The 20,247-nt window shown below is 40.8% G+C and overlaps 1 protein-coding gene across 4 annotated transcripts in view; it reads right to left on the bottom strand.

Annotated features, from left to right (window-relative positions):
* Positions 1-487: 487 nt before the first annotated feature.
* MAP2K4 (mitogen-activated protein kinase kinase 4) overlaps positions 488-20,247 on the bottom strand; it is a 135,569-nt gene continuing 115,809 nt past the window's right edge. For all 4 annotated transcript variants that reach the window (XM_038536898.1, XM_038536899.1, XM_038536897.1 and 1 more), the window contains 4 exons: positions 17,220-17,297; positions 13,570-13,718; positions 4,378-4,423; positions 488-3,170 (listed from right to left, as the gene is read on the bottom strand). In XM_038536898.1, coding sequence (XP_038392826.1) covers positions 3,057-3,170; positions 4,378-4,423; positions 13,570-13,718; positions 17,220-17,297 — 387 coding nt within the window. In that variant the 3' untranslated portion in view covers positions 488-3,056. The remainder of the gene's footprint in view (positions 3,171-4,377; positions 4,424-13,569; positions 13,719-17,219; positions 17,298-20,247) is intronic.

Genomic DNA, 20,247 nt, shown 5'->3' with positions numbered 1-20,247 from the left:
CCAGAGTTTTTTGCTCAGCTCCATCTCTCCTCTTCCCCCTTACCCCCACAAACCTCCCAGGTCTGACCTCCTCAGATCTTTGACCCAGAAATCTCCTCCTCATCCTCTCTTAGATAGTGGGGACTGCAGTCTGAGCTGGTGTCTTGTGCCCAGCCAACAGCCACAGCACCAGGAGCAGAAAGCATGGCAGGAAGCCACACATCAGGCCAAGGCAGGCTGGGTTCTTGAGGTCGTGTAGCTCCATCGTGTCACAGGTTGAAGAGTGGTACCCTCTTCTTTTAGCATCCAGAAAGTTGGGGCAGCTGAGGACAACCAACAAAGGAACAAACTTGAAGAGACTGCATCACACCTGCTCAGGCAGAAAACAAAGCAGGTGCTTCGAGGTTACGTCTGTATGTATAGGGGAGGAATAAGCAAAGAGATACAACAACCACAAGACGGGGAGGAGAAAAAGAAAGGAGCCATAAACACTTCCAGAAGCAGAGAATTCTTCCCAATGTGAAATGCACAGATAATTTAATGGAATTTACTTGATTTTTCCCTCTCAGGGTCTGACTTCAGGAAATCAAATTACAAAGTCATCATCACATCCTAAATTTATTACAACTGACCTGCAGGCAAAAGGATAGAACTATTACATAAACACTTCGATTCCATGTATATATCTTAAATAGAGGAGGAATTCAAACAAGAATACAGGATAAAATATTCCAAAGCTCCAAGAAGCAGCTATGTTACTGAGCTCCATTTTTACAGACAAATAAGGCAATATCCCTGCACATTAGCTTTTTGATAATTTTTATACATTTTTCTATGGTACAAGAGAAAAATAACCAGAGCTCACAATGTACAGTTCTTACACTATTTTCACAGTTTGTGAACACTATACACCCTTTTATTTTAATAAAGATACATTGTAATAAACTCCTTGCCCTTAAGTTTATAGTTTATAATAATCTATGATTAATACACTAAAATTGCCTTTTGATGTGGTCATCCACACAACAGAACGGTCAGATTAGCTCCTGGACAGTCAGAATTGCTTTTATCCCCATGTATATGATGGCAAAGTGACTCTATGCTGAGCCAGACGGGAAGCTGACAGCAGAGCAACAGGTTTCCTCTTGAGTCCCCGGGAGCAATGGAGGATGATGGCTTGGTGTGGCCGAAGGAAAACGTGCAGCAACGCTTCCTTTCAGAACATGGGGAAGTCTAAGATTTAGGAAGTAGGGGATGGGGGAAAAATGAGGGAAACTAGGCAAGTGGACCAAAGCGATCAATCATTTCTGCATTCTGAAGTTTACAGGGATGTAACTTGAAACAGCACCGTTCTCCCTCACCTGTTTTATAGCGTTTGTGACGGTTGCCTTGGGAGGAGGCACACAGCAACACCTGTCAGCACCCAGTTCTAATGGCACCACCTGCCTCTCAGCCCGTGGCTGCTTTCTATCCTGTGTGCTCGAACCACTCACAGTGCTGCTTAACTGTCACACAAAGCCAAATGCTTGGTGCTTGCGAGGCCACAGCGAAACCTAAGGGGAACCTAGCTAATGAGTACATGAAGAAGCATAGCAACAGGCAGCATATTTAAATGGCCTCATCACTATTCTGGGGTGGTCTGGGGGCTTGGGGTTTTGTGGTGGCTGTTGTTGTTTTAGTAGAATTCCTCTTCTACATTCCAAATGTACATTTAGAAATGTACATTCCAAAAATGACAGTGACCTGCCAGAGACTCTCACAGGCAATGAGCGTCTCTAAAGGACTGCCATTTCAGGCCCTCATCTGGTCAATGTGTCTCTAGAAGATGCATATTGATCACCTACCACATCAGTGGGGCCCCACATTTCTCAGCCTTTTAAATGTTATGGCATAGGGGGGATCTGGGGCTAAACATCCCTGGTAATTAAAAAGGGCTTTGACATAGGGAGGAAAAAAGGCAAAATATTGGGATTAAGCAAAAGTCACAGAATGGCAACAGACCAGATGGGCAGGCAGAGGGATTCAGAAACTGAAGATCTGGGCCAGTAAGGGCAAAAGACTGAGGTTTGGTCTTGTGCTGCCTACAAGCAATCTCTATGCAATCAGTCAAGGCACATCGCTTCTAGCTGCTTCTCCCTGTGAGTGAGTTATGATGGCTAAAGTATCAGGCTTGGGACCGAGGGGGAAGAAACATCTGTAAACTTTGCCTTCAGGACGTTTCTCTTCTTTCAGTCTGGGTGGTTTGTGGCAGACGGAACGTCAAGTTGGCAGCACACCGAATTTTGAGAATGAAGATTCTTAGGATCAGCACCTTCTTTGACAAGCGGCAGACTCCTGAGTCTTCCCGATGAAGAGCAGAAGGATCAGTAAAGGAGAAAAGAACACATTCTGTCCTGTCTCAATATTTCAATGTCCCGCCTCTTTGAACGTAACATGGTTTTTGGTAAAGATAAATTCATTCTAATTTAATGTGATTATTTCAAACAGGAAATTTGGCTAAGCAAATCGATCCCCGAACATCGACTGTGACGGTAAAGCAACAGAATATCAAATCAGTAAATCTATTGCACTTGGTGAAGAAAGTAAATTCCTCCTTTGTCTCCCAGCTCCAGAAGACCATGTGCCTCGTTGGCTGCGCCAGCTCTTCTCACTCAAGCCCAAGTCTCTATGTTCAGACACAGTACATCCATCACCGCGTTCTTCTGGCATTGGGAAGTCTGACAAAACACCATTCCAGTAGCTGCTTCTCCAGGTTTCGAGTCTAGAAATGAATTTAAGATGTGATCTAATCACAGTCGACAAATTGATCGTACTGACTTCCACATTTCATGAATATGTTCATCACAAAAGAGCAGGATGAGGTCTCTCTGACCAGCACTAACACTGCATGGTCACTCGGGTATCACGGGGATGCATGTTCTAGGTGACGGGAGTATACAGACATGATGGAAACGAACACCAATCTTATTGCACATGGTGTCTGGGCGAGCAATAAAAACACTGTGATACGGGATGAAAATTCTTTACGTCTTGCTTCCTCTCAGCCCTTTTTTCTCGAGTCTGACGTAGCAGCGAGATCAATCAACGTACATGGGAGAGCTGGGAGTAGCTGGCATTTGATCCAGGATTTTACAAACATAGCAGGCAACCTCTACGGTACGTTCTTCATACATCAAAATAAAGGGATGTTTCTGCAAGAAAATTGAACAGAGAAAAAGAAAAGTAAAAAATCAAAGTTCATATCAGAGCCCACACGGAACTTTGCCAATTGCGACAGGGCATAGAACCAGAGGCCCCAACCACATGGAGCCATACGATATCGTAGCACCAGTTCAGAGAGGCAAGCAGGGAGATGTGTTGGTGGGTGTGGGTATGCCTCATGTGGAAAAGCTGCCCTGGCAATGAAGTCGGGACACTTATCTCTACACCAGGGAGTATTTGTCGAGGCAGAGAGCAGAACTGATCCTCAGCCCAGAACACAGGTGGAGCCTCTGCCACCATCTGAGAGCCAAGAAGAGCTGCACGAATACTGGTCACCATTCCTCTTGGGACACAGACATAAGCTTCAACCTCCCCTTTGCCCACATATAGCAAGAGGAACTCCAGTTCTTGAGACCCCACTCCAAGAGGCTTAGCAGAATGGCATCCTACAAGCTTCTGCCCTGTTCCCTGCAAAGCGTCTTGCCCCATGTCTGAATCACAAAGCCACCCCTTCACATCCCTTCTCCATCAACAATTTTTATTCATGGCTTCTCTAAGTACGCTGCCTGGGTATCTTTAGTCATTGCTGGCACTGACCACAGGTTTGACCTAACACCCTGGACTGCTAGACAAGCGGGTCTTTCCTTAAAATATTCCCACAATATTAGATTACAGTATCTTCTTCACTGCCAAGACCGATGCCACATCTGGGACTGCTTACAACACCCAAGTCCCAGGGATGAGTGAACTATCAAAGAGACGGGAATTTGCTGTGTGATGTAAATTTGTGTAAGAGCATTTCACGAAGGTAGAAGCAGCACAATAAAGTCCTACGGGTATGTTATTCATACACAGACGGTGGTGGAAGGTGGCTCCTTAAAGAGAGTGTTACAATTCTCTGGTGTAATTTTTATGACCTGTTAAGGCCAAAATTTTTTCTGAGAATCCAGCTGGTAAATTGGTAGGAAAATTATAACTTCCAATTTTCTCTTTCCAAATATCTGTTTTGAACATTTTTTAAAAATTATTCAGTTAGGTCAACCTGTTTGTTTAGGATAGAGAGGACTGTTACTTGCTTAGTGAACTGGCATGGTAAGAGAATTCACAGTGAGGAAATACCTAAAGTTCCCCCCAAAGTAAAAAAATAAATAAAATATAAAATAAAATAAAACAAAATTCCCTAAGTCTCACACTCACCAGAAGTTCTTTATACTTTGGCCTTTTGGATTCATCCTTCGTAAGGCTAAAACAACATAAAAATACCATTATTAAAATGGAGACACAGTTACCCAAGTATTTTTCTTTTCACAAGTGAAATACTACAAAGAATCAAGCAGTTTTTTTCCTTCAGATACAAGAGTAACAATGAGGACAACCTGCCAAACATAAAAAACACAAAAAAATGAGACAAGTATCATCTAAGGATTTATCGTGAGGATATTCAGTGTAGAAGCATTAGTGAAAAATCAGAAACAAGTTGACTACTGAAAATCGGATAAATTATGGCACAGCCACTTGCTTTACAGAATACTACACAAATATATGAATGTGCAAGTATAAAATTGTGTGCATGTGCACACATGCATGCACACTTTCTAAATATATACAGGAGTATGTATAGAGACACTACCAAAGAGAAACCAGAGTCAAGTAAACTAGAGAAAAACCTTATAAATTTATCCTTAGATTTTTAAAATGTTTGTACTCTATCTCAAAATCCTGTGTTCTCTGGTCCAAAAGTTGACGACACTACAACCTCACTACGGACTATACTGATTTACTGAACCCTCTGCCTGATTATATTGCCCCTTGAATCCTACCTTGTCTAATAATGTTGCCAGAAGTATTTTTACGTTGTTTATATTTATCAGATTTGTCTTAGACCATATCTTAATCACCACTCTCCTCCAACCTCAACTAAATTCATTTTTTTTACTATCAAAAGTTAATTAGGGGCACCTGAATGGCTCAGTTGGTCAAGCGTCCAACTCATTGATTCTGGCTCAGGTCATGATCTCAGGGTCGTGAGACTGAGCCCCGCATCAGGCTCCACGCTCAGGGGAGAGTCTGTTTGAGATTCTCTCTCTCCCTCTGCCCTGACCCTCTTCTACTCAGGCTCACTCTCAAATAAATATATTTTTTAAAAACTTAATATTAGCAACATAGTTCACCTATTTCTAAACTAATTGCTGTGTTCTACACTCCACACCTTCTGTGCTACAAAGAATTCCAGAATGCAGGGCTTCCCCCAGCAGATAGTTGCCAGCCTCTAAAGGCTGACCTCGGCAGAAAAGAGCCACCTTAGCTCCTCTGGGGCAGCTTGAGCTAATGACTGCTCCACAAAGGGGTGGAGAAATCAAGACCCTCATCCACGTGAGGCCAACCTGGGAGGGCCATCCCAGCGGCAAAGCTTGCTCTGGGGTCAGCGGAGGCCTTCACCGAGAAGGCAGTATAGCCCAATGTTGCCTCACTAGCTGCTGATCCCACAGTCACCACCACCTCATCAGCATCCTGTACACTGTTCTCTGCCTTCCAGGGAACCAACACGCAGCACTCTTCTGTTAGGTTCACTTTCCTTCTTGGCCATGTCTACCTTCTCAAATAATCTAGGAATGGGAAACTCTTTAGTCTTTCCATTCCTGAAAAAAAAAAAAAAAAATCTGTATTTCCTCCTTATTCTGAAAAACTGAATGCCTCGGTCTAAAACTTTAAGACAAGGTTAACAATGATTTTTCCTCCATACTCTGGGGCTAGGACTCATTTTCTGGCAATTGTGGTTGCTGATAACAAGCTGGTGGCCGTCTAATTAACTACTCTCCCTCACAGACATTCTATCTTCCTGCTAATTTATACTTTATCATTGTTCTGCACTTTTATTTCAATGCATTTAGGTATAAATTTACCTTGATTTAATCCTACATCATACAGAGACTTTAGTTTCAGTCTGAGAACATATCTTAGATCACTTCTCAAATGCTTTTCACTACTGTCTCCCATATCACTTCTCCACTTCCAGAATTATCTCATCATTTTCACTACATTTTCACCTTAAAAGTCCCCATTCTATTCTCCTTGGTGCTTAACTGCTCTCTGCTACAGTCTAATCTGTGGCATGCTGGGAAATCCCTAGGCCTATCTGCCAACTTCCAATTCTGTCCTCAACTGTTTCTGGTCTAGAGTACATCAAATCTGCTGTCCTTTGTAAAGATAGCTATGTTTTCTCATTTCTAAAACTTCTATTTGTTTCATTGCCGTTTTACTTCTTCCTCAGTTTTAACAGAACGTACCCCTTCATGTCCCTTCATTTGTACATCTTAAAGATACTTACTTTATTTTGAACTGTATTTTAGACTATTCCATAAACTCAGCTTGATTTAAAGTACATTCACATTCTGTTTTACTAGTTGCTTTTCTTAGCATTAGACTCCATGTATTTTGGAATTTTGGTTTGTGAGGTATGCATGGTTATCTGTACATCAGTTTAACAATTCTCTGAGCGCCTACCAAGTACTATGAGCAGCTAGAGATACACAGAACAGTGTATCTGTGGCATTCACTGTGGCTGCTTATTTTCGGGTCCACCAATATAGAACAAGGTCCCATCACAGCTCCCTGAAGTTCCAGTCCCCTGCTGATATTAGGATTATTACAGACCTGGTCCTTTGGCTATCTATGTCCCCGCTGTTCCATAGCCCTGCAGCTTGCCAGGCCCAGGCAGCGGCTGACATGGGTATTTCTCTCACTCCCCAGATCCTGACTTCTAAACAGCTTGATGCTGTGGGTCCCCATCCAGAAAAGAGCACTTGTGGAACTTTGATGCTGCAGGAAGTAAGGCCCCAGCTGCCATTGACTGCTTCTAGACCTGGAGAGAGCAAGGGCAAAGCTGCAGACCTCCAGAGTACGTTTTACATACTTCCATCACATCTGCCATCGGTACCGATGTTTATTTTGTAAAGCTGCCACGACTTTTTGGTTTTCTATTTTTCCATGTCATTTAATGGAGCAAAAAGCTGTGCCAAAATAGAAACTCATAATGCCATGTGAGTAGAAATGGTTAGCCAAATTATTAACACTGTCTTCTGTTTCAGAACTGCTGTTGCCATTAGTAATCATATTAATCCCAAATTAAGCCCTGTGCTACCATTAAGATAGCCACCTACCAAATTCATTCCAATGAAATAACATTTTAAAATGTATTTCCTTAGCCACGTATCAGGTGCTATCATTACCACAATGGACAGGCAAACATTTCCATCATCTCCGAAAGTTCTGCTGGCAGCTTCAGAGCCACTTTTCGGTTTACTGCTCTTCCCTTCGATTTCACCGAATCTGCTTAATCCAGCTGCTGAGTTTTTTAGTTTATGCTTTTTATTTCTGGATGTTCAATTCATTGTTTTGTAAGTTTCTGTTCCTTGCTTGTTATTTCCAAGCTTCTTCATTTCTCTTTAAATTTATGAAAAACTTTTTTGTTTCTAATTATTCCCATATCTGAAGTCCTCAGATATATTCCTGTGACCAGTCGTTTCTACTAATTCTCATTTCTTGTATGAATGTTGGAATTTCTTCTGAACAGCTCATATTGCACTTGACTTTATCTTTGAGAATTCTTGGGTACCAGCTTGAAAGATCTGGTCTTGCTCTGCCAACTGAGTCTGTCCAAGCAGCAACCTCTTACAATCCTTACCTCCCCTAATTCATTTTAAGCCACTTTATTTTTTAATTGAAGTAGCATTGACACACAATGTTACACTAGTGTCAGGGATACAACACAGTGATTGGACAAGTCTATACATCATTATGCCATGCTCTCACCTGTCACCATACAACACTATTACAGTATCACTATGTTCCCTATGCTGTACCTTTCATCTCCATGACTTATTCATTCTACGACTAGAAGCCTGGACCTCCGACTTCCCTCCACCCGTTTTACCTATTTCCCCACCCCCCTCCCCTCTAGGAACCATCAATTCTCAGTATTCATGGGTCTGCTTCTGCTTTTTATTTATTCATTTGTTTTAGATTTCACATATAAGTGAAATAATGGCATTTCTCTTTCTCTTATTTCATTTAGCATATCCTCTAGGGCCATCCATGTTGTAACAATGGTAAGATTTTCTTCTTTATATGGCCAAGTTACATTCCACTACATATATGTATGTGCCCATCCACACACACCATACACCTTTATCTACTCATCTATGGATGGACATAGATTGCTTCCATATCTTGGCTATTGTAAATAATGTTGCAATAAACACAGGGGTACATATATATTTTTGAATTAGTGTTTTCATTTTCTTTTCCTAAATAGTAGTAGAACTACTGGATTGTATGGTATTTCTATTTTTAATTTTTTGAGGAACTTCTATGCAGTTTCCACAGTGGATTCCTACCACTAGTGCATGCAGGTTTCCTTCTTCTCCACGTCCTTGCCAACACCTGTTATTCCTTGTCTTTTTAATTCTAGCTAGTCTGGCAGGTATGAAATGATATCTCCTTGTGGTTCTGATTTGCATTTCCCTGATGACAAGTGATGTTGAGCATCTTTTCATGTGCCTCTTGGCCATCTGGATGTGTTCTTTGGAAAATGTCTATGCAGGTCCTCTGCCCATTTTTTAACTGAATTATCTGCAGTTTTTTCGTGTTGAGCTGTATGAGTTCTTTATATATTGTGGATATTAACCCCTTATCAGTTATCTTACCTCCTGTAAGTCCTGATTTCACTTAGTTTTAGAACTCTGTTTTGTACAAACTGTTACATTTAAAAAGATACCATAATATTTTATCCAGTATTTTAGTAGTTTCGGTGCAATTATTGTCCAAGATTGATTCCACCCTAATAACCTGAAGTGGTCACACTTATCATTCTATAGCTGTTTCTTCACTCTTCGGGTATTGCTCTCATTTTGTATCTTTCTTCATTGGTGTGTACATTTATATGTGCCTGTGTTTTAAATGAAAGCTTATCAAGTTTTCTTTATCTCTGAAATGCATAGGAAAACAGCAAAATCTTACATCATGCCTAGACATGACTTTTTTTTTTTTCCTTTTGGTTAATTTGGTCTGGTATTTTAATTTAAGGACTCAAGTTTTTCTTCAAGTAAAGAAAAAGTTCATTTTAATTCTCTATTATCGGTTAAGTGGAATCTCCTGGATTTTTTTTCTCCAAATCTCTCATCAATTGTCTTTTATCTTTTTGTCCCTTTTATCTGCAAGATTAACTCAAGGGTATTGCCTACTTCATAGATTTGGTCAACCTTGCAATACTCAATATGCTATGTACCACCACTTCCTCCCCCTTCAATTCAGAAACCATGTTTTGCTACTTGAAAACTCTTCCTGAATTCAAATTAGTCTATTCTCACCAGTTTTTTCCCCCTGATTTCTTCAGTGGCACATTTTACAAGAGTTTATTTGAATTTTTCAGATTGATACAATTCTCATCTTCATTTTTGTTTCCTCATGCCCCAGGGACATCAATGCTGATCGGACACCACAAGCTGATCCTGGTCACAGACCTTGGTGACTGTGAGAAAATGGGGAGAGCTATCTCTAGAGCACCATCCCCTTGCCAAGGGATTCATTTCTTGGGTTTGTTAGAGCAGCTTCCACCGTGCTCCCCAGCCTCTAACCAACATAGTGTCTTCGCTATCTCTAGCAAAGGCAGGAATGAATACTGCCACAGAGTCCCAGCCATGTCTGAAACCCACTATGGACAACACTCCCTTCAAGATGTTTTTAGGAATCAAGATTTGATTCCTGGCGGCCTGTCCCCCAAGCTGCCTCCTGCTGCAGGGCCTCTGTGCTAAGCTGAGGAATTTCTGTGCCGGTCTTACACCCTCCCTGTAATGTTATCCCTCTGCATGTGGCAAATGTGAGACCAGTCACCCCATCCCTGAATTCAGCCTTATCTTTCCAATTTCACAAGAACTCAAGGATAGTACTTCTACCCTTTTTCAGAACAAATAAAGACTTTTTAAAAATTCTATTAATGACTTAAATAGGAAGTTAAAGCAGGGAGGAATGTAAACTGTGAGCTGGTATCATCACTTTGGCCTCTAAGCCCTCATCTCCTTTTTATTCCTTAAACAATCTTTTAATTGAAGCATGTATTCAGAAAAGAACACACGTCCTAAGTGTGGAACAAAAATAAGAGTAACAATATTTGACTCTATTACCTTTTATTCATTCTTGTCTGCTTTTTCAGTTTCATATCAATGAAACCATACATACTGTTTTATGTCCTCCTCCTCTTACTCAGTGCTGTCTGAGATTTACCCCTGGTGCTGAGTGCGGCGACAGTCCCATACCTGATGCCGTATACTGCCGTGTAAACATTGCGAGAACTTACAGTCTACTGTTGACAGATGCTCTTATTTCCAGCTAGAAGTTATTACAAATCTGCGGTTCTGGACATTATTATCATGTCTTGTAGTGTGCCTCTGTTGGTGGTCACCGAGTATACTAGAGACTTGAACTGTTGGAGCAAAACGTATGCGCCAGCTGTATTCCACCAACTCTGGGAGGTCCTGCCACAGCTTCTCAAAGAGACTGCGCCAATTTACATGTCTGTAAGTACTGTAAGGGACTTCCAGTTGCTTTAGACCCTCGCGGTACTTGAATTCTTTAAACTGAAGTCATTTCTGGTGACTAGCTGGCATTTCATCATAGTTTTGATTTGCGTTCCCCTGGCATCTAATAATGCCAAATGAATACCCTTTCATATGTTTACTGAACTCCTGGATATCATGTTTTTAAGCATCCTTTCACATATTTGGCCATTTTGGGTTGTCACTTTCTTGTTTATAAGTGTTTTCTACACATGAACACTCTCATTCTGAATGAAAATCCTTTTTCAAACATCTGTATGGAAAGGACACTGCATGGGTTGGCTGTTCATTCAATGGTATCTTCTTAATCAATGAACATTCTTAATTTTAATGAAATTGAATTTTATCTCTTCTTTTATGCATAGTTGCTTTCTGTGAACTGTTAAAGAAATCTTAATCTACCCAAAGGCCAAGAGAATATGTTCCCATATCATCCATACATGTTTAACTTACACAACTGAAGAAACTCAGTTTGGCTGAAAAACAGCTCAAGGGGAGGACTAAGAAATGTGGCTACAACAATAAACCCCAGCCAGATCATATTGGGTTTGGAAAGCCAGGTTAATTTAGATTTTATCTTTTTAGGGCCACACGTAGCCTTTGGACCAGGGCTTCCCAATCTTTTTTTCCTTGTTGCCCCTTCCTTCCTATGAAATTTAAACACTGTATACCTGTTTCTATTCCACAGTAGCCCTGTGGAGGGCTGCAAACCATTATGTTATCCAAGAGTTTCTGCCTCTCCAACAAAGTTTTGCCCCCTATGGAGTGATGATATCACACTGTTAAAAATGCATGCTCTAGGACAGCTTTAAACAAAAAGTAACATGATCAGATGTGCATCACAAAAATACAACTCTGAAAAAAGAAGAATGGTTTGGAACAACATGATATTGGATTATGAGGAAAACCACTAGAAACCTGAACAATCCAGGTCAGAGAGGATAAAAAATGCCCCCAGGACAGTGGAAGGGAGAATGGACAAGTGTGGAGAGCTGACAGGAGCAGGTCATAAAAACAGATGTACTTCTGACTACAGACCCAGATGATCTGGGATGAGATGGAACTATGGACCTTCTCAGAGAAAACAATGCGACACTGATGTCTATACCCATTACCTGTAGGGGAGAATTGATACCAAGGGTCACAGAAATAAAAAAATACACAAGTACTAAACATATTTACAACAAAACCAGCAAAGAGATGAAGGGATTAAGAAGAAAGCAACTCTGGTGGTAGTGTCACAGGTGAGCATTTTAGAAACTACTATGCTCTATGACTCACATACATTACTTTAGCCAAATTGCTTCATTAAAATGGAATATATAAAATCACATGTAATTCTATAAATTGTAGATCTGTGTGCAAAGGAACAAAGAGCCAATCTGAGTCCTCCTAATGGCTTTCTAATAGAAAACCTTGAGGTATTCCTCTTCCCCCTGGAAAACCAAAAGGAGAATTTCATCACAGAAAATGAAATATTTTCTAATTATATTTTTTAATTACTTGAATATTTTCTAATTATTCCAAAAGAGGGCAATGTTCAACCATGAAATATAAGTCTTATAGGAAAAGAAGAGGGAGACACAGCAGTCCTGGCAAGAGAAAAAGAAAAGTATTTTCAAGAATAAACACATCCTGGGATGCCTGGATGGTTCAGTGGTTAAGCTCTGCTTTCAGCTCAGGGCATGATCCTGGAGTTCAAGGATCAAGTCCCACATCAGACTCCCTGAGGGGAGCCTGCTTCTCCCTCTGCCTGTGTCTCTGCCTCTCTCTCTCTCTCTGTGCCTCTCATGAATAAATAAATAAAATCTTTTTTTAAAAAAAAAGAAAAAGAATAAACACATCCTACTTTTACATCATGTTGGATAAATTATCAAAAATATTCAAATGATAAGAAAACAGGCTTCATTTAAAACACAGACTGAGGGATCCCTGGGTGGCGCAGCGGTTTGGCGCCTGCCTTTGGCCCAGGGCGCGATCCTGGAGACCCGGGATCGAATCCCACATCGGGCTCCCGGTGCATGGAGCCTGTTTCTCCCTCTGCCTATGTCTCTGCCTCTCTCTCTCTCTCTCTCTGTGACTATCATAAATAAATAAAAATTAAAAAAAAATAAAATAAAATAAAACACAGACTGAAATAGTACAAAGCACAACTGCATTCCTGTCATATCTGCACATATTTTTATGTTCTACACACAAAGGTGCACACATATACACACACCTGTGACAAGGTACACAAACACCACCAGGTGTTGGGTGCACATTTCCCATGGAATAAGGTTTCAGAGAGCCAACACACAGCCTACCAGCTGGGCTTTGGGCCTGGCTCTACTGCACATATCCCACCAGGTTACAAGCTATGTCAGAGTGGAGATCCAACCCTGCAATTACAGTCTGACCTGGTAGGGTCTTGACTTAGTAAAAGCTTCCACGTGATGCTAGTACAACTTCACTGTTAGAACCACATCAGACTAAGATGACTAGTCTCACCTGGGTTGTATTTCTAGTACAAGGCACTAGAAATCTGGAGGCAGCAGCCTCTCCACCACCTCACATCTGTTTTTCATCCAGTAAGAGTAGTAGAATAAAAGAGTGATGCTCTCCATGTCAGCTGGAACCTTCCAGGCAGCCACAGTGACCCAGAGTCCCAGCTCAGAAGCAGAGTGATTAGAAGAAGCTCCACTTCCCCAACAAAAATGATCAATGCTGCTGAAATTAAGGAAGCTTTGCTGTACTCACTACATGGATTTTGAGAATCTGGAAATCGATTACTCACCACAAGTTGACAAAGTTGATGAAGCTTGGGGAGAATTCCCTTTCCTCAGAGTTACTCAGCTGTGGAGGGTCCCCTTTCACGACTTGTGTGAGTTGATCGAATACACTATTCCACTTTGGATAAGGAAACCGGCCTGTGGCTAACTCATACTAAAGAGAACACGGAGGGAAAAGCAAAATAGATGGCATTAGTTACTGCTCCTCACCAGAACGCCCACACTGAAAATCTGAATTCCAAGCAAAATTCTTGTAAAGCTTTGAATCGAACACAGATGAGGGTGAGGTAAAATTTTTGCAATTATTCAGGCTAAGTGGAAAGGGTATTTGGAAATCAAGATAATATGGAAAACTCTATATCAACTGAGTTCAAGACTGGGACTAAAAGGAAACACCAGATTTAAGCCCAGACGATGTCACCGCCGCACAAAGGCTAGGGTAGCCCTCGATTCTGATTCCTTTGTATGAACCATACTAGAAGGCTGGTTTTATTTTTTATTTTTTAAAAGATTTTTTATTTATTTATTCAGGGGGCGTGGGCAGAGAAGCAGTCTCCATGAAGGGAGCCTGACGTGGGATTTGATCCCGGGTCTCCAGGATCACACCCCAGGCTGCAGGCAGCACTAAACCACCTTGCCACCAGGGCTGCCCGTGGAAGGCTGGTTTTAGAACTTTCTTGGTACAAAGTATGTATAATCTGTAGTTATCTGAATGGAAGGCCATGGGCAGCTCCCATGGCGTAGCGGTTTAGCGCCGCCTGCAGCCTGGGGCGTGATCCTGGAGACCCGGGATCGAATCCCACGTTGGGCTCCCTTCATGGAGCCTGCTTCTCCCTCTGCCTAGGTCTCTGCCTCTCTGTGTGTGTCTCTCTATGAATAAATAAATAAAATCTTAAAAAAAAAAAAAGAATGGAAGGCCATATCCAGAATGGTAGCCAAATTCATTTTTAATGTAAGTGAACTTTCAACCAACAAAAGCCCAACCTGAGCTCAAAAGAAGCAACATGCAAATTCTGTTCTCCAGCATCCTGTGGTTACTACAATTTCAACAAGCAGATGTTACTATAACTGAAGAAATCAAGTTTGGGTCAAACCCCAAATGCTGACCCCCAGTAACAGTGTTCAGGACAGTATCTTTAAACCAGGCCAAATCATATCTGGAGAATCTTACAGAAGTATGTCCCAATGGGTCAAAGGTCAAACATATCTGTGGACTATATTCTCATCTTTCTCTCCCTCTGTTCTGAGGATAATGAGAACCGAGAATCTGTTGTTGTTGTTGTTTTTTTTAAGATAGGTCTAAATATACAGCATGGCCCCGATGAGCCCCATTTTAGGGGCACTGACAGGTGATTGATATGGGATGGGGACACCCAAGTTCATCAGAAGAGACAGCATCCAAGAGACGCTGTCTGAGGACACTGTTGCGAAGCTTTTTCAGTTTAGGACTATTTGATGGTGTCGATGTGGTCAAATATTAAATTACTAGATTATACAGTGAAAAGAAAGCTGCCAAGCAAACCTAAGGGCTTCCTCCAATGGGAGACTGGGGTGGGAAGGCCTTCCTCACCCTAAGATGGCGCCCTCAGCTCACCACTGTCCCCATTTACACACACACACATACACACACACACACACACGCCTTTGTGAGAGCAGGCAAGTGTGCTACACACACAGAGAAATTCCATCCTCTGGCTGAGGTTACTTTTTGATATAAATACAAATGCTTGGGACAAAGTAAACCTTATTGGTTATTCAAAACACTAGGAATACCTTCATCAGATTCATTCTTGAAAAGGGGTGTTAATAAGAAAAAGAAGCAGTAAAATGCACCATATAAGGTGAAGGACTGAGGAACTTAGACAAAATTTCATGCATTTCTTAATTTTTCTAACATTATCCATATGGAAAATAAATTATGAAGCAATTATAAGTACTGAATACCTTACTTCTAAACAAAGTTTAGCCAGATATACTAAAAGAACTTGCTGAAAATGTTTCTGCTAAAATTTTTCACAGAACAAAATTCTGTTTTTATGATGAAATAAATATGCTTTTGGGGATCCCTGGGTGGCGCAGCGGTTTGGCGCCTGCCTTTGGCCCAGGGCGCGATCCTGGAGACCCGGGATCGAATCCCACGTCGGGCTCCCGGTGCATGGAGCCTGCTTCTCCCTCTGCCTGTGTCTCTGCCTCTCTCTCTCTCTGTGTGACTATCATAAATAAATAAAAATTAAAAAAAAAAAAAAAAAAAAAAGAAATAAATATGCTTTTGAAACAGAACTGGCTTGAAACAGAATCTGTCTGTACAGGTGTTTCTGAATCATGAGTGTCCTTTATATGCACACAGCTGGGTGCCTCAGCAGGAAGGTACAGGTCATGCTATGGGTCTCTGGACCAGTCACCACACCTAAAAGATGTCTATGTTCCATGGTCTCTCTTAACTAAACAAAGGGATTACTTCTCTCCTTTGGTCAGTTGGCTTCACAATAAGAAAATACTCCAGGAGGTATCATCCATCCCACGTCATAAAGGAAACCAGATGGAGTCTTCTGCAGAGGAGAGCTATTAGCCTTCAAACTCTTTGTACAGAAAATTCATTAGGCCTTTCTAGGTGACTCACCAGGGGAACTATGGGTCTCATCCATAGGAAGATCTTAGGACCTCATAATGCCAATGAACAGATGGAGATCATTTAGGAAGTTACAAAAAAAACCTCTTTGCTCCAAACTGGTGTTACCTTCATGCTGTGGGACCTTATTAAAAATGGCAGGAAATGAAAAGTTTGGGGCTGCCTACCAAACAGGACACAGCCCCCTCTAGTAATGGGAAATTCACACAGTGTACCAGAAGATGTCCAAAGTCAGAAAAAGGCCACCAAGCTATGATAAAACACAGAAAGCACCAAAAAATAAATCTAAAATTTCAAAACAAAATTCAATAATAAGGAAGTAATAAGCAAACAAAGATACTTTTAAGACATAAGGAAAATTTCAATACAGTCATAGGTGAGAAGTCTATTATATCTACTTTGTTGCAAATTAAGTAGCTTTCTCACTGTTCCTACTCAGTGTTGTTTTAAGGTAGAACTTTTACTAGGATGATCACCTAGGTAGTTTGTGTTCCTCCAGAACTGAATTACTTTCAGCTCACTCATTCATGACTTTTCTATTCAGTGAGCAGAAGATTCCAGGTAGAAACTATTTTCATGCACGTGAATTTATATACCTAATACACATGCTGCACAGAGTGTTACCACACACACCACCCACACCTGAGGTGGGAGGAGCCAGTCACTGCTGCACTGACTACAGGTGAGCTGCCCTCCCCCTGTCCTTGTCCCTGGTATGGTTGCTGACTCCTAATATCTCTGGCCAAGAGACCCAGAGTAACATCAAAGAGCATGCATAAAACCTTGAGGTACACTGCATAAAATCTTGAGGGGGACCATCAACTGGTTTGAACGTTAGAGTAAAACATATACTTTATTTCAACAACTAGAAGGCACAGTCCCTGTGATTGTAACCATAGGAGAAAACTAAGTAAAAGTCAAAGATTAGAAGAGGAAGGGAAAAAAGCAGTTCTTACAAGGGGTGGAAAACTGATAAAATTTTCTTGTAATTTTAAATTTCCTACTACACTATGAAGACGAACATACCAATGTGATCCCCAAACTCCAGACATCAGAGCGGACGTCATATCCTTGTCGTGATGCACTCGGGTCTATTCTTTCAGGCTGGAACACAAAGAGAAGTCATGGTCATTAATTATGCATACTCTCAAGGAGCAGGATGGAAGCAACAGCTGGGTAGGGAGCTGAAATGCCGGCACACTCCTAGAAGAATCCACATCTAGAGTGAGACTTGGAGTAACAGGAAGCCATTATTATACTGAAAACCAACAACAACGACAAAACCCAACCCAATGGCCACCTCCATACAAGGAACACACAGCAACTCTTCTAATTTTTCCCCCTAAGGACTCACCAGCATTTACAAACCGGAAGCTGAGAACAAAGAAAAAAGGAAGAAAACTGGAAAAGTGAAAAAAATAAAGAATTACAGGGTCAGATTAGTAAGCAAGTAGTGGTAAACAGATTAAAACAAAACACTAGGTCTTCTCCATTTCACTGAATAAGATCACACCACAATATATCTGAGATACAAGAGCAAACATGAGCTAAATTCATTATAATTATTCCATCCATTCTTCATCATAAAGCTAAATGCATCACTATGCATATCTTTAAGGATATCTATTAATCATTTTTAACCAAATTAAGGTACTGTCAAATATATTCTCCTATTATGCTAATAGCAAAATGTGTAATCTCTGTGAAGGGAGCATTCTTTACATTTCCTTGAAATAAGGATCATTATTTCCCTGAAATAAGGTATAGAGAAAAAGAGAACCAGTAGCACAGAGCTGAAAATGGTCCTTAGCTAAGCAAAAATTACTGCTATTGAAAGAAATGTCCAGAAGTATAAGCACTGACTGTGTTATAATCTCTGCCTCTCGGCAACAACTAGTTTGGAAACCTATTTTACATAATTTTTGTTTTGAACAGGGTACTGTGACTGCATAAATATTCACTGGAAGCTACTTAATTTTTAGTTGTAAAAATACATATTTACTTGATAAGATACATATTACATAAAAATTCCAGACAATCCACCAAGAAAGGAAAATACTCTGTACAGCAACAGAAAGACACACATTTTTCTCAAGCTCACGTGGAACATTCACTGATAGAGACCATGTGTGGGGCCATAAAACACACCTTATTTTTAAAAAGAGAAATCATACAAAGTATATTCTCAGATCACAAAGTCACTAAATTAGAAATCAGTAACAGAGTTATCTGGGAAATGCCCAAATATTTGGAGATTAAACATACTTCCAAGCAACACACCTATCACAGAGGAAGCTCAAGAAAAAGTGAATAAACAAAAACAAAACTCTGCACTAAATGAAAATGAAACAGACCTTATCAAACTTTGGGAAATGCAGTGGGAGTAGTATTCAGGGGGAAATTCATAGCACTGAATGCAAATACTAGAAGACAAAAGAGATCACAATCAATACCTCATTTTACAGCTTTAAGGAATTAGAAGAATAAGTAAAATAGACAAAAAAAAAACAAAAACAAACAACAAAACAAACACACCACACACACACACACACACACACACACACACACACACACACACCAAAAAGACAACAAAAACCCGAAAGGATTCTTTGGAAAGATCAACAAATTTACAAACTCTCAGCTCCACTAACTGAACAGAAAGGACAGACAATCAGATGGCTAAAATCAGAGCAAAAGTGGGGATATGACTACTACTCTTCCAGAAATAGAGGAAATGGACACTTGAAAATGAAACCTATCAAAAATAAGAGAGAAATCTGAATGGCCTTAAAATTACTTTTTCAATGAATTTGTTATTAAGAACCTTCCCACGAAGAAAAGCTGAAACCCAGGGACACCTGGGTGGCTTAGTGGTTGAGAGTCTGCCTTTGGCTCAGGGCGTGATCCCGGGGTCCTGGGATTGAGTCCTGCATTGGGCTCCCTGCAGAGAGCCTGATTCTCCCTCTGCCTGTGTCTCTGCCTCTCTCTGTGTGTCTCTCATGAATAAATAAATAAAATCTAAAAAAAAAGTCAAAACCCAGATGGGTTCTGGTGAAAACTCTTTCAACCATACAAGGGAGAAATAACACCAGTCTTACACATATGTCTCTCAAAAAATGTTTTATGAGTCAACATAATAACTTACAGAAACCTAAGAAAAACATTACTACACAATTCATAACCCTCATAAACACAGACACAAAAATTGTTAACAAAAATATGAGGAAATCTAATCGACAACATGTGAAAAGAAAACAATCATGACCAAGTGGTGTTTATCTCAGGAATACAATACTGACTTAAAACTTGAAAAAAAAGTGATGTACCATATTTACAGAAAAATGAAGAAATATATCATCATCTCCATAAATGTAGGCATCTGACAAAATTCAAAACTCAGTTCTGAGCACACTAAGAGAAAAGAAGCAAGCTTCATTTCACAAAGGGCGTCCAAAAATCAGCAAGAGCAATCATATTGACCTGTGAAATCCAGAACATTCCCTTTCTAATTAAATATGGAACAAGGTACAACTTGTATTCAGCATTATTTTGGAGGTCCTAGCCAATACAAAAAGGTAAGGGGTGGGGGGAGCCACTACCTCCACTCACAGACACTTAAGTTTTTTTGTTTTTTATTTATTTATGATAGTCACACAGAGAGAGAGAGAGAGAGAGAGGCAGAGACATAGGCAGAGGGAGAAGCAGGCTCCATGCACCGGGAGCCCGACGTGGGATTCGATCCTGGGTCTCCAGGATCGCGCCCCGGGCCAAAGGCAGGCGCTAAACCGCTGCGCCACCCAGGGATCCCGACAGACACTTAAAGTTCAACTGTTTACACAGAAAATCACTACTAAAATTAATAGTGAAACTAGCAAGGACACAGGGCACAATGACAAAATAATGCAAATCGTCTGTATTTATCAACAAAAAAATACTGGAAGGGGCACCTGGGTGGCTTAGTCAATTAAGTATCTGACTCTTGATTTCAGCCCAGGTCATGATCTTGGGGTTCTGTGATCAAGGCCCACGTCAGGCTCTGTGCTCAGCATGGAGT

This window comes from Canis lupus, chromosome 5 (assembly GCF_011100685.1).
Source record: "Canis lupus familiaris isolate Mischka breed German Shepherd chromosome 5, alternate assembly UU_Cfam_GSD_1.0, whole genome shotgun sequence".
In the NCBI taxonomy this organism is placed as follows: domain Eukaryota; kingdom Metazoa; phylum Chordata; class Mammalia; order Carnivora; family Canidae; genus Canis; species Canis lupus.
This window is presented reverse-complemented; position numbering and strand designations above follow the sequence as displayed.